This window comes from Plectropomus leopardus, chromosome 20 (genome assembly GCF_026936395.1).
Source record: "Plectropomus leopardus strain MGB_pleo_1.0 chromosome 20, ASM2693639v1, whole genome shotgun sequence".
Lineage (NCBI taxonomy): Eukaryota > Metazoa > Chordata > Actinopteri > Perciformes > Serranidae > Plectropomus > Plectropomus leopardus.
The window spans coordinates 23308683-23323553 of NC_142195.1; the positions used below are offsets into that span (position 1 = coordinate 23308683).

Sequence of the window (14871 nt, forward strand, 5' to 3'; positions counted from 1 at the left end):
ATAGGAACCGACCAACATGCTGATTTCTTCTGATATCACAGACCGACCACACAATGACTGAATGTTACGTACATTGAAAAGTGTTGTATTTAATGTCTGCTTCTACTGGCGGGCCATAACAATTAGCGCATGCATAATTTGGCGTTAATGCCAATACAGAAGAGACTTGATGATCACCAAAATTAGGTGGGAAAAAAAGTGAAAGTATCAATATCAGTTATTGGCCAAACAGGTTAGATATTGGCAAAAAATCCAATATCTTGCATTACTACTAAATTTTGACACAATGACTCATTTTCACTGCAAATGTATATATAATAATTGGAATTGGCCCTGAAAAAAACACATCAGTCAGCTCATTCCTCGAATATATTACAGCTGGATTTTCAGAATCACTTTGTCCTTTGACCGTTCTCATGCATTTTAGGGTAAAGCCTGGTTAACCTTTTTGTGGATTCAAAAGCAACATAGTGTGCTTTGTCCAACTGATGCTACTGTGTCAGAAAATGCTCAGGGGCAACATTATGAAAATTGTATGAGTGAACAGCACAGCACGAGGAGAACAGTGGGGTGCTCCTGCCAGCTTTCAATAACTGTTACTTTAGTGAATACAGAACATAAACCTTGGGTTTTTTAAGTCAGTGCAACTGTCTTTCTTTTTTTCAGCACTGTTTGTACCAGGCACTAAGGTAGCTTTTGTTCCTTTTTTGTTTTTAAAGTGTCAATTATCTGCCTAAAAAAATAAAGACAAGCTTCATAAGCTTGAAAGGTGAGACAGAGACTCTCCTTATCATGGACTGGAGAAATGTAAAGAGCCTAGTGAATGGTCATTCACTAGGTAAACAACATGTTCATTCAAGTTTCATCCAAGCATTCATCACATCGACGTTTGTGGTGTAAATGAATATTCAAATTCTGTATTGTTTTTTTTTTTTCCGCGTATCTATTCATCCTGTTTAAGCCCAATCTGTCTGCACAATTGCAGATAAAGATTAAACTACACTTATATTATTGGTATCACACTTGTAGAATTAGATTCCCAGGGGACTACGAAGGGTTCTTTCCGACTAGTATGATACAAACATTTCTAATAACTCCAAGCGTTTTAACGTCAAAATCTGAAAATTAATTATAAAAAAAAAACCGAATAATTTCCAAATGGTGAAGACATCATATAATACGACAGACATTCAAAGCTTCATTCAAAAAACCTCAATAGAAGCACTGAATTTGAAAGAAAGACATTCAGTACAGCCATATCCCACACACACTTGACTTAACTGAATTATTATATTATAGAATTAACATAATATCAGGTGCTGATGAAATCTTTCAGGGGTGCAAACTCATCAGCAGTGAAAAAGGTGACAAAGATGTGAACCCTCGAGGAGGGTCTCGGGGTATGCACGCCCTGGAAGAAATTCTTATATTTTATAAATATCAGTTTTGAAATGTAGATTTCCTGTCAGTTTCAGTACCAGAGAGAAACATTCTCTGTTTAATGTAATCTTACTGCTACTAAAGTAATGTAAGGGGGGGACATCTGTTTAAGGCAGTTAAAAAAAAAAAAACAAGCATCAGAGCTTGGATAGGACACTTTTTTTGTTTTCGTTGTTAAGTATCATCCCTTTTGTGCCGGTAAAACAAAGAATCCTTTATTAAAGAACAAATAACTGAACGGTTTTAAAGCAATTCAGTCCTTTATTACACTACCTTTGAATAAGCGCAAATTAAACATATATATCATAATTCCCTCTGTAATATCTATTTTTATTGCTGTGAAAACATTAACAAAGTTCTTCAAAAAGCTGTATTATCCAAGTTATTCAACTCAGTACATGCAGCAGCGCAGGGAAAAACACTATTAGGCTAACATTCGCTAAATAAATACAACAGTCCCACACTTGACAGATCAGCCGCAAGGTTATCTAAACTTACTGTTAGAGATTTTTACTGTGCAGACAGACAAAAACTGACCTTATTTACTCTCCGACTCTGTCCTCGCAACCTCAGACCAACCCCCAACACACGCACACACCTTTTAAAAAAGACATCGGATCTACACAAGTTTCACAAATAACTTATTTCGTATTCAAATCGGAAATTTTTATTTTTGCACCTCTGTCTTTTCTGCAGATTTGACATTGGATTCATACGGGCTTAATACGCCTTTGTTTTGGATTAATAAGGTCGCATATAGCTACTCGCTTCTACCTCAGTAATTGAGTGTTGCTATTGACAGCTGCGATCCTCTTGCTCTCCCACACACACTTTCTGCACACCTTCCTTGATCCTCTCCTCTCTCCTCCCCTCACTCTCCTTCTGTCCTGACATTTTTTTAGTCCCCGTGTTTCCCTTTACCTGAAAAAATAAATAAATCCAGCCTCGTCTCTTGTGTTGTTTTGGCATTTCACTCATTAGCCTGTCTTGCTACGGAGCTCAGGCGTAGCCGTTTCCCTGCTGTGCCATGCTGCACAAAGTGCTAAATAATTAACCTCCACTTGCTACTTCATTGCTAAAGAGAGGAAAACTGTTGGTGTGTGTGAGGCAAGTGGGCAGCGAGGTTACAATTATACAATGTTTTGTGCTGTTAAAGTAAGATTTAGCTGCATATATTATCTTAAGAATTTGGCTCTCAGATAGTGCACCTGGTTGAATTCACTGTGCTGAATTTTTAGTTTGTGACTGTTTAGGCCCAATCTTAAAGGGTATCTTTCCTGTCTAATTTTTAGATTTCAGCTGAAAGTTGTTTTTTTCAAGAATTGCTCATCATAAGCAATGTGACACCATGTTTCAATTCACTCTTTGTTCATTTCGACAGTGTATTAAGAGAGAATGAGTTTCAGCCCAAAAATTATGGCAAAGGCTAGACAAGATGAGGGGGTGCTAAGAGCAAAGGTAAAGTGACATGTAGATGAGGAATCTTGGACAGTTTTGCAACATCTGTCATCATGTTTTATGGTGATCTGTCCTTTTGGTCCTCAGGCCACAGCTGCTCTGTACATAACTCACCACATGCACTAATACAACCAGGAGCATGTGCTGACCACGCTTGAGTTATTCAGATTGACTGCTGCTTCCTTTGTCCAGCTCAGATTGGTTTCTTGAATATGCATTCATATTTTAGTAGCCTGCTGTTATATTTCTGAGTGATGAAAAAGTGTAATGTAAGTACCACGATGGCACAGACATTTTCTTCTGTTTGCAGGGTGCTGAGAGGAGAAAAGCTGTGCTTTCCAGTCTGGTCAAATACCTAGGACCTGAGGCTGCATCTTTCATCCATTATGAAGAGAAAGTAAGTAGTTCATTGGCAGATGTCTAATGTAATAAAACAATAATAATTTAGTGCGAGGCAGATTTTTTTAGTGCCGAAATTCATAGTCCCATTTTTTTTACCTTGGATTTCAGAGAGGAAAGCTATTTTGTGTAGTAAAAGCACGATGGTGCGTATCTTTCAGTCAAACTTAACCCAATTGATTTATTCATAGACTTAAAGTGCAGTGCAATGTATAATGAGAGAGCCAGTTGTTTAAAAAAAAACATTTGCTAATTAGTTCCAGCTTACAGTCTTATTAGTTTTACATTACAATACAAGACAACAATACAAAAAGGGAGCCCAGCATGGGTCTCACAAAGAGCTGTGATAATCACATTTTTACAAAGGGAAGGGCATTTTAGGTAACTTACTTAACTACTTTAATTATTATAGAATATTGGAGCAATCAAACATAAGACTAGGAGTGTTAAGTGGCCAGAAACTGAAAGCAAGCACAATTTTAAATGTATTTGTTGAGTAACCAGGCTTCAGTTATCCTGTTAAACGTGGGTGTTAAGTTCACATGCGGGAGAAGCGGCGACGAGTACTCATCTACTACACATCGAATGAATACTGTCTTCCAAACAACTACTCATACAAAAGCTTCATTTTTACTACCTCTAATTGTGTATTCTTCAATGCAGTTGTTAATCTACATTCATCACATGCGCTAATGTGCACCACAGATGTTTATAACATGATCCATATGCAAAAAGGGCCACCATAGAAACATAAACAAACGTCACAGATATGATTTTTATCACAGCTGAGTAATCCTGAATTAACAGTGACATTGCCATCCCAAGTTGTGGGTCGGCAGCAGGGGATCATAAAATGTTCTGGCGAGTTTTGAAATAGCTCTGAGACGGGAGGAAATTACTTTTCTAAGATGGTAGAGGAGGGCATCCTTAGAGATGCGCTTGAAAAAGGTGACTTTGGTTTTTTTTCCCTTGCTGTGTACATGCACGCTTGCTGTCAGTTAAATTCCCAAAAATAGAGGCTCATTCCTAAACTGATTTTGTGCCAACACATAAACAAACAAAATACATTAAACTAATTCCTTGGACGGTGGCTGCGGAAAAACCTGCTGATGGATAGCAGAGCACAACCACCCATTATGGACACACACGAGCTACCACTGGCACTGCTATTACTGAACAACATATTTCATGCAGTAGATATTCCACTTGCCAAATGTCGTGCCACAGTCATACAGAATAGCTACTTTGCTCCATTACATGATGCACAGCATACACTGGTAGACTGCTAAACAGCACATTAGTCATGCAGACATATGATTATCGTCCCAGGACTCCTCACCTCACTGTTGAAAGGCAAGATTAAAAGGAAAATTGCCCTGAGGAAACCCAAGGCAGGGATGTTAAGCGAGACATCACGATTTCACTTTGTAGACTCAATGGTAACATAATTTTATAGAATACAATAAAAACAACTCAGAGCTTAGTGAAGGGGGGTAAAAGATTATAGATTGATGGTTAAGTGTCAGAAAACATATTTCGTCTGATTTAATGGCAGCCAGATAGGCAGTACAGTTTAATATTTTATGCTCATTATTTCTGTCTGGTATTGTTTCAAACAGGCAATAAACTGACAAGCCAATTACCCACAAGTTCCAACCATAATGTTCACTTCTTTAGTGTCACTGTCTGCAGTTCTTTCCACATCACAAGCTGAAGGGTTTCCACTCCTCTCCATTTCTATTTCAGGAAAAAAAGTATTGATGTCGGCATGTCAACATTTATTTAATATTTAAAGGTTGGAAACTGGCACCAGTCACCAGCCAAATGCTGGTAAAATATGCAAGTGGCTGCTTGATTTGCTTCACTTACCAGCCAAGTAACAATGGTGGTGTACTGAGTGGCTAGCAGATTTTGTAACCAACCAGCCAAAGTGACAGGGGGACAAAAAAGTTCATTTCCAACTCTGGTATACAATGCAGGACTTTCCTACAAACTGATGTATTGACTTTTCCAAAGGAAATCCCTCTAAATCAGCACTTACGACCCGCTAAAAGAGTATGGCTACAACAAAGCTTGGTCAAAGCTTGAGTGAGTCTGCTGTTTGGCTTTAACTTCCACTTTTGCTGGCGAGTACTTAAAGAGAGGATGGGGATGACGAGTTGGCCAACCTTATCACTGTGCAGAAGGAAGCGTGCATCTAGTCATAAACGAGAGGCCCATGCTTGTGACAGAACAAGATGTAAACATTAATGGCGACCTCCTCGGCTGAGCTGAGCTAGCTCAGCGGTGCTTGGTATAGTTACATTTTTTCATCTGCACAGCGTTACGGTTGGCAGTTGTAGTTGAGCAGAAAAAAGAAGTTCTGAAATGAAACTGTTCACAACAAGATCTGTGGATTATCTTGAGTAACCGGGTCATGATTTCTGGAAAGAGACACTGCTCTTGAGGGGTTTTTTTATATATGTATATTGGTGCTTTGAGCACCACAACCCAAGTGCCATCAAGTTCCATTATACTTGAGAAAAGGCAGACATCTTAATGAACAATATCTCCAACACTTGGCAACTCACATAAAAACTATCTAGACTGACAAATAGCACTACAGGTAAGAGCAATAATATGTATTTTTGATGTTGGGGTGGGACTATCGAGTACCATGTCAAGTTAAATCAAACTTTGCCAAATTTTGTTACCTGAGAGCACATCTTGGTGAGAGTAACTTCAGAGTATAGAGAGAAACAGAGAGCTTAAATAGGTCACCCCTGGAGCTTGTTCTAGTCACAGTAAGTCAGACCAATGAAAAGCCAACAGCGGTATGAAGTGTGGGTATGCTTTTCAAAACTCAACACAGACAGTCCTCGCTGCATTATCTGTGATGCAAAAAAGCAAAGCTGGCCAAAGCAACATGTCTGACATGAGCTTTAATTTGTCTGCTGTGTAAAGTCTCTAAATAAATAACAAAATGTTCTAAATAGATAAAAATGCTGAAATTTGGAAGTTTAATTACAACTGAAATCACACGTTGCTATCATAGAGAGAGTGAAGTACAGAAAAAAGGTACCGCTGGGTATGGGTACCAGTTCAAACGTTTATGGTAATGGGTATACTATATGCAGTGTTTCCCATTAATAACCAAGACTATGGCAGGCCGCCATAGTCTAATTTGTCCCGCCAGAGTCTCAATAGAGCTGGACTTTTAATCAGGAGTGGTATCAAAATATATACACCACTGGGTTATTAAGTAGTCGAGGCAGAGAGGAGCAGCAAGTGAAACTAAACTGTTCATTCTGCTGGGCGTAAAACTCTCTTTCACTTACAAAAATCTGCAAATATCTTCTGTCATCCATCCAGCGGTGAACGTATCAACGAGTGACATTCAGCTGCAGAGATAAAAAGAACAAAAAACGTCCACTACTGCCACACATACACTGGTTCTGTGGGAAACACCGTATATGATAAATTTAGTCTACGTCTTGATTAACAAATAATCACGAGGCATTTGGGGGAAAAGTTTTCAGTATTGTCTGAGGAGGGGCGCACAGTGACCATGGTTTTATGCTGTGTTTTTAGCTGTGCTATTAAATAAAATTAGAATTTATGGGATTTAGTCTGTGTGCACTATGAAATATTACAATGTTAATGTCTTTTAATGTTTCTGCTTTGCAGGACTGGGCTAAGGAAGACTACAGCGGGGGCTGCCCTGTTAATGTCATGGCACCAGGTCTGCTAACATATTACCACCCTAGCCTGAGGAAGCCCTGTGGCAGGTAATCACCCCGTTGATGACAAATACACCACAGAACACCTTTCCTTTCCCCTCGACTCAAACAAGTCACCTTTTGTGTTGGGTCTCAGCGGAACAAAGGGTCACGTTGAGGGATGTAGTGGAGTAAACTGGTGTGACAGTTTCTAAATCTTCGATATAAATCTTTTTAAGAGGAAAATTTTGAGTTAATATTCAGTAAATTGCATTGTTATAAACAGGATGACAGCATGAGAGGGACTGGCTGTGGTTGCTGGATGATCATGCTATTTTTATACCACAGAAAGGATGTCTGCACTTCACCCTGCCTAACAGGTATTACTCACTAGCAGCCAGTGCCTACAGATCATTGACATGAGTCGTTGGAGTGATTATGCCGTCGCTGATACACATTAGTCCACTTCTAAAGAAATGTCAAGAGGTCGTCAGCAGTGGTGTTCTCATAGGAAAACGTCCTATAATCCATTTCTAATGGCCTGTTCGGGGATGCACAAACCTGAACGAATGAGAGCGAGAGGTGGGGAGGAGGATCCAGGTAATGTATTTCCATAATGACATTAAGTCCGTGGGGAGCAGAGAAAGCTCATTACATAACGTGACTCAAACAGCGGCATGGGGCAGTAGCCCTTATCCACATTCCTACCCCATATAGAAAATGGATCCTCAAGGACATGCTGTGACCTTGACACATATTCAGCACATGTAATGAAGACAGACCCATGCTTGGTTGCTTGTGCTTTAAACATAACAGCACGGCAGACTCCAGCAGTTTCTGGTGGATTACGGAATTTTATTTGGTGTAGTATGAATCTCAATAGTGACCACAGTTCGATTTTCATAATTAGAGTTAATTGGGAATGTTGAAAATTAACCATTCATCAGCCTGAAGGGTTACACAAGTCAGTCTTTGGGTTAATTTTGCTAATCTTCAATTTCGTTGTTATACTAGCACTTTGCTGTGCCACATTAACAACAAAGCTAAAAAGGTATTTACTCATTACTCATTATCAGCCCCGCTCTGCACTGTGCAGTATCTGTGTCTGCGCTATAGGAAAACTGGCGATTACTGCTGTTAACACTGTGTTGATCCATGGTGACATTGTGCCCAGCCTCTGGTCTCCCCCAACTGTTTAGTAACTGCTTAATGGATGCCGGGCTACCAAAAGCAAAATTAACCAATCTGAGAGATTCCTATTCATGACATCCAGTTAGACCTCATTATTATAGGTGGATACTATGCCTAAGTGATCAGTGTGTAAGGTTTTTACAGAGAGGTTCTCGCTATGCAATTATAGGTCTGGTAAGAGAGAGCAGAGACAAGAATGATTAAGAAGATGGAAAGGCTGCCAAGAATTCTGAGTATACTGAGCCCAGTGGGTTGCTGTTTTACTAAGTTAACAGCTCCAAAATGCATGCAGAATAAACTCTGCACAAACTAAAGTGCTGCTTTGAAGGATGCTGAAATCTTTGGTTGTTTGTGTTGCTCCTCACATTGTTTGGATTATTACTACCAACAGAGAGGGATTAGTTCATTCAACCTATCATACACAGAGTGGAACAGAATAAATCTTTTAAACTGTGTGTTAGTTGTAAATGCACTGGGCTGTGATTTGTGTACCACCAGGTTTTTATATTTTACTATTTCAGAAATCAGAGCCAAGAATAAATATGATAAGTCTAGTTATGGCTCCTAACTTTGATAATGACAAGTGGAGCTCCCCATCAGAGGTCTACAGGCTTGGCAGGTCAACTCGGTGTGTCCACACAGTGAAGTCTGCATCCGTTCAGCCATTTCAGGATTAGTCAGTCTCTGTTCTCTCTTTTGAAGAGCAGCAGCAACACTTTCCTCATCCTAAAACACCTCAGGGAGAACCGCTTGTGATAAAAAAGCAGAGTTATAATATGTTCCTATGATTCTTTTTACACAGGCTTTTGCATCTTAAAAGGGCAATGCCTCGTGTTTACACACCGGTACATTAAAAGCCTGACAGTGAACTAAAACACACAACAGCTCAGCAAGAAATGATTGCTAAGGTTAGTAAGCATAAGGTCGCAGCAAAGTACCGCTTGTACTAAAACATGAGGCCCACTGGGCGACAAAACATGTGCAGGTCTTCATAGACCATGAATAATATAAGAGGGTCCTTCAAAGTCCCTTCGGCTGTCTAGACATGGTTACAGATCTGCACTGCACTCAACTTAAATCAACGCCACATCTGTATAATTTATGATTTCTAAAAGAAAACAAAACTTTTAAACTCATGCTTATGCTGCCAACAATCAATACTGACTCTAGATGTTTTTCTTTGTTTAAAGTGGCTATAATCAATATATTTATGATAACAGAGTATCAAGTGACATTATATCAAATGACTTTACCAACCTCTATAGCAAGTGTTTGCCGTTGCAAATTGCTGCTTTACTTTTACTCTTCTCTCTCATGGCTATGAAAAAGCTCTAAAAACCAACTGAACTCTACCTGCTCAGCACCACAACTAGCAACTAGATGAAGAACATATTGGGGCATTGAGCACCTAAAAAGACATATTTTTCTAAAGAGTTGATAAAGGCCAAAACATTAGTGAACATTGGACCTACATTCATCACATGCACACCATGCCATACAAAAGTTGGTCGGATCAACTTGAAAGGTGATGATATATATGATGATATCATGCTCCAAAAATCAAGTATTGTAGGTAAAATTTTCTTTGTTAGTTGACCAGGTCACTGTTAAAGCTCTGAACGTTTAATGGCAAAATGGACTAAAGTTCAATAAGTTTGAACTTTAAAATGAACAAAAACCAAAATTTCTTTATTTATCCAGTAGAAACTTAATTCCTGAAAAACAGCTGCGTCAGCCAATCTGTGCACTTTTGTTGAATTGCATCGCTTGCGATTGATGGACGGGTGTTTTGGCAGGATCTCCCCTACCGTGGAGATCATTATTATGACATATGATGTCACAGCGCAAGAAGGCGGCGGCTATATCCAGGACATCATTAGCATAGCAGGTGTAAGTGGGGGCACATTGTCCATCTGTATATGCAGTCTGTACTGCATATGCAACACACAACCAGACAAATGAGAAGCATAAAGAATACTTAAAAAGGTCCATGAATAAGCAATAAATGGGGTAAAGAACCCAAGCGCAATCTTTAATGTGTCTGATAGAATAACGTGAGAGCTTTTGAAAACTTCAGTCGCAGCACTGACCAGCAATTCTGCCAGTAGATTCAGCCTTAACCTCACAAGGCCTTTGTACCAAAGTCCCCAAAAGTAAGGGCTTAAAGAAACACCATCCAAAAGGTCAAAAGTGATGAGCACTGACCACAAAACTGCTGCATGAATCTCCTACACATATCCCTTCTCTGAAAAAGACACAATGCAGCAATGCTGCTCGGTGCCATTTGCATGGACCAGCCTTGAGAGGAGCCGATCCTGCCAACAAATACAGTATGACTGTGATATGCAAACACAAAGGCCGAAAGCAAAGCATCTGTTTATACAGGAACAATAATGTGCCTCCTCCTCCTTGCTTTCCTTAACCAAGGGCATCACAGAGACAAGGTGAAGTAAAAGTAAGCAAGAGGCAAATCATAAAATGCTTCTGGAGCCAACAGACAGGAAGGCAAGAGAACAAGTCTATTTTCTCCTGCAATATCACCCACTGCTGCTGAAACTTCCAAAACAGAGGGAAAGAACCCTGACCCAGGATGACCATACACAACAACGGCATCAGTACCTTTAAACTACAGCACTCTGCTTTCAGAGCAGCTCAAACAAAACCAAAATGAGCACTGAAAAATGACAACTGAAAGCCCTGGGCTGGTTGTATCAATTGCTCCATTTCAAAAATGCAGCACAATGAAAAGTATCTGTGTGGCATAGGCAAAGAAACTGTGGCATTGATCTTGTGTTCATGTCATCATTTTTTCTCAACCTACTTGCCTGGTATTATTCAAAAATATCAGAATTAAACTCTTTTCAAACACAGCTGCATACATGGAGGTACAGACGAAGCGCAGGGAGAAAATGAAGACAAATATATGACATGTTGCCACACATCGACGCATTGCAATCCAGAGCAGAGCTACATTCAGTCAACAGCTATGGAAAAAATACATTTGCCATTATTTTAAACTATGTGGATGTGACAACACATTTCATAACATTTTTCCAAGACTTTGAAGGATTTTACTGATTCTGTGGAAATATAATTTAGTGGCATTCTATTAGTTTTCCAGGTTTTCTTCATGACCATGGGAACCCTGCAACAAAGTCTGTAAGATCCCTTTAGTACTCAAATAGATTACTGATTTATTTCAATTACGAGGAAAGCATAAAATCATGGAAACTGCAGTCACTCATACTTCAAGGAGCTATACAGTTCTGCACAAAAATAAGGCTGCAAATTAATTTAGTATTTTTAAACATCTGCAAATGTCTATTCACGATCCTTACACAAAACATTAGCAACACAATCCACCACACAGAAACTTTACCAACACAGTTTAGAGACATACTCTGCAAAGTGACAAGCTGACTGTGTCACGTCACCTCACTGGGAATACTACTGACAGGACTGCACAGCGGGAGCAACGAGCATCACAACCAAAGTCTGAACATTACAACAGACCTCAGTTCAGAACATCAGTTAAATGTGTGTCGAAAGGCCATTTAATCAGGCACAGAAGGGATTTCTGTTGGAGAAAACAGGCCGCACCACAAGTTAATCAGTGTCCGACATTGTAGTCAATTTAGGTTATCTTGAGGATAGATATACACACCTTTAGCTTTTTGGGCATTGATTAAAGATGCACTTCATAGCTGAATGTACAAAATAGAGGAGAGGGGGATAAACAGACTATTCTCTCACATAAACTTCAAGTTTATGCAACACTCCTTATTTCTGTAAACAGACATCAGGCATATATTTTAGAAAAAGTAACCAGTTTATTTCGGAGAATGCTTTAGTCACTGTGATCAAATGCTTGAGAAAGGTGGATGATGGAATAGAAGGAAAGCTTTAATCTTCCTTGAGTCTGTATTTGTGCTTAAGGTGACAATGTGGACGAGTTTTCTTCCTAAATCCATTTTGTTCATCTGCTGTTATAGTATCTGACTCAGCCCACTGGGAAATGTGATTAAATTGACACAGCAGAACAGTTTGTATACAACAGAGGTCAAAATGATATCCCGCCAGCTCAGAGGGATCCTTTTATCTTTATTCCCGCTTTTAGAGATTGGATTAATCCTATACATGTGCATTTTAGGAAATCCTCCATGGTGGAGACTCTAAATAGCAGACCACCAAAATCACATGCTCTAAATTCCCCAACAATTTACAAAAACAAAGCACTGCATTAATTCTTATAGGGCACTAAAGTTGGGGGTTATCCATTTCACTTAAGTCATCTTATAATCACCTATTTAAACAAGACACCAATCGAGTTCAATCAAGATCACAAAGCAGTCTTTATAACCTGACAAGCTCTCACCCTTCTCAGTATAATGCTGCAGCTCATTATGCTGTTTACTGCCACCTGCTATGCGTGTCGCTGTAATGGTTTTGTTGATTGATTTCTCCCTTCACTACTCCTGCCTGTTTATTTTTTAATCACCATACTAGGTGAATACATTGCTTGGCTTTTTCATTATCGTTTGGATATACAAGCCGGTTATAGTTGTCATGGTTACAGTGATCCGTCCCTTATATGGATCACAAAGTTTTGCCTCTTACAGTGTTCATTTTGGGTCTTTTCATACATGACAACATGTGGAAAAATGTTTTAAAACTACAAAACTACAGTAATTCTCTTTGTCTTCTACTTAACTCCCATGACAAGTTATTTTGCCTTGCGGTAACCTGTCTGCTTCCAGCTGGCTACCGCAGGCTGGAGCTGCCAGCACAGTGAAATCGTCCTCCAAGTTTATGACAAACTGCCAAAAACGAGCCAACGACACGCAGCAGCAAAACTTAGGGTTCCTCAGGCTACCTTGTCATGGTTGCAAGTGATGGAGAGAGAAAACTAATACACAAGGGGAAAGCACCTGCGGTTGAAGCCGCCCTCGTCAAGTGTACTGACAATGCCCGCTCACTCTGTGCCCCCACAATTAGACAGCTGTGCTGTTTTTTGAAATGGTCAATAAAATTCAGTAAATAGCGAAGCTGTCCATTTTATCACTTTATATTCATGTAATTAATATACAAATGTTAGCTAGATGGTGATCTGCATGAAAAATAGGCCTGAAGAAGAAAAATGCTTTAGATGAAAAATGCTCTCAATAGCTTTAGTCACATTTTAGTCCTTTCTTTTTGCCACAAAGATTTCTGTTTAAATTTAATTTAGACATTATTAGTTCTTCAGCTACATATTTACAAACTTGCATTTCTGCAACAGAGTTTTTGACAGGTTAAAAGGATGATTTACAAGTACACACTTGATGATTATTATTTGGAAAGACAAAAACCTCAAACTTTGAGACCATGAATAACTAAATTGAGACAACTTTGTCGCTGTTTTCACTGTAGACGTTGACTTAACTTTATTTTAGCCTTAATTCTTTTTGCAACACGTTAATCTAAGGGTTTAAACTCGTATCTTTTTATTTACACTGCCTGTTCAAGGCGGGAGTACTGCGCCGCTATGCCACCTCACCGTTCTTTATATAAGGTATGATTGCAGAAGGGATGGACAGAGTGGTCTCACTTTAAGTCGCCGTAGTAACAGTGTCTTTTTTAACAGGACAGCTAGTCAGGATCAAGGGCTAGATAGGTGTGACATTTGAAGATGTTTTATGGGTGCAATCCATCACTAGAAGCAGTTAGTGGCTAACTCTGAGAGGAAAAATGGCTGTAAATGTGTGAAAATTGGGAAAACAATAAGGTCTGAGAGCTCCTTACCTTCTGTCACACTAGAGGCAGACGCTGTTGTCTCACATGCCACGTCTCTTTTGATTGTGCGATGCTCTGATGCAGTCTGAAATCACACACCGGAGTGAAATGATGTCGCTGTGGTTTGGTTCTGTGTAAAAATGCAAAGGTGACAAGAAGAAGGGGCTTAGTAGTGGCCCTTTAGCCCACTCTCTCTCTTTGTTCTCTCAAAGTTGTTGATTAAAACTTTCAGCACTGTCAGAGAAAATTCTGCCAAGTACAGACTGTTTACTTCAGCCACAGCTACATTTCAGACATAATCATGCCTCCTATCTGTCTGTAAAGCTTACAGCCACCATTCAACAGACTCTACCATCCACCATCCTCAGGCAGACTTGGCTCACTATTTACCGCCAAATTCCAGCTCAAAACATGTGTCGGTGTGCATTTTTGGTAAGATAGCATTTAGATCATTTAAAAATAAATAGATTAGCGTGTTTGATAATCATATAGCTGCCCAGTGTAAAATCTCTCCCACCTTCCCATAGCGACCCCCCACCCTTAAGATCTCTATCAACACAAATTAAAGACATTTTTTAGTGTATTTAGTGTGTTTTACTATGTCGGTCGACAAGTCACACTCCCCAGATCAAAGGTTGATTGGTATAGGACCCTGCAAAAAACCACCCGGATTTACACTGAGAATGAAATAGTGACCATTTATCATAGCTATTATTGTCAAAGATCTTTTTTAGCTCCACAACATCTCATCTAAGTCATGGAAAAAATACATTTTTATCATGCATTTCAATAACAAAAATTACCCTGAGCAGATTCCACTGTAGTTTATCTCAGTGATTATTTTGAATTTGTTGCACTCTTAGCTGACTCACTGCTGTTTAAATCCATTACAGAGCTTCCTCAAACAAAAATG

General features: G+C 39.3%; 2 protein-coding genes across 2 annotated transcripts in view; one reads left to right on the forward strand and one right to left on the reverse strand.

Annotated features, from left to right (window-relative positions):
• The window catches only part of vsig8a (V-set and immunoglobulin domain containing 8a), an 86513-nt gene that overhangs the window by 59242 nt on the left and 12400 nt on the right, over nucleotides 1–14871 (reverse strand). Inside the window, exon 5 of the mRNA XM_042509002.2 lies at nucleotides 13968–14088. The gene's annotated coding sequence lies outside the window, so the exon portion shown is untranslated. The remainder of the gene's footprint in view (nucleotides 1–13967; nucleotides 14089–14871) is intronic.
• Nucleotides 1–14871, forward strand: part of LOC121959596 (putative flavin-containing monoamine oxidase A) — a 51483-nt gene that overhangs the window by 31547 nt on the left and 5065 nt on the right. The window contains exons 10-11 of the mRNA XM_042509001.2: nucleotides 3209–3295; nucleotides 6964–7064. Coding sequence (XP_042364935.2) covers nucleotides 3209–3295; nucleotides 6964–7064 — 188 coding nt within the window. The remainder of the gene's footprint in view (nucleotides 1–3208; nucleotides 3296–6963; nucleotides 7065–14871) is intronic.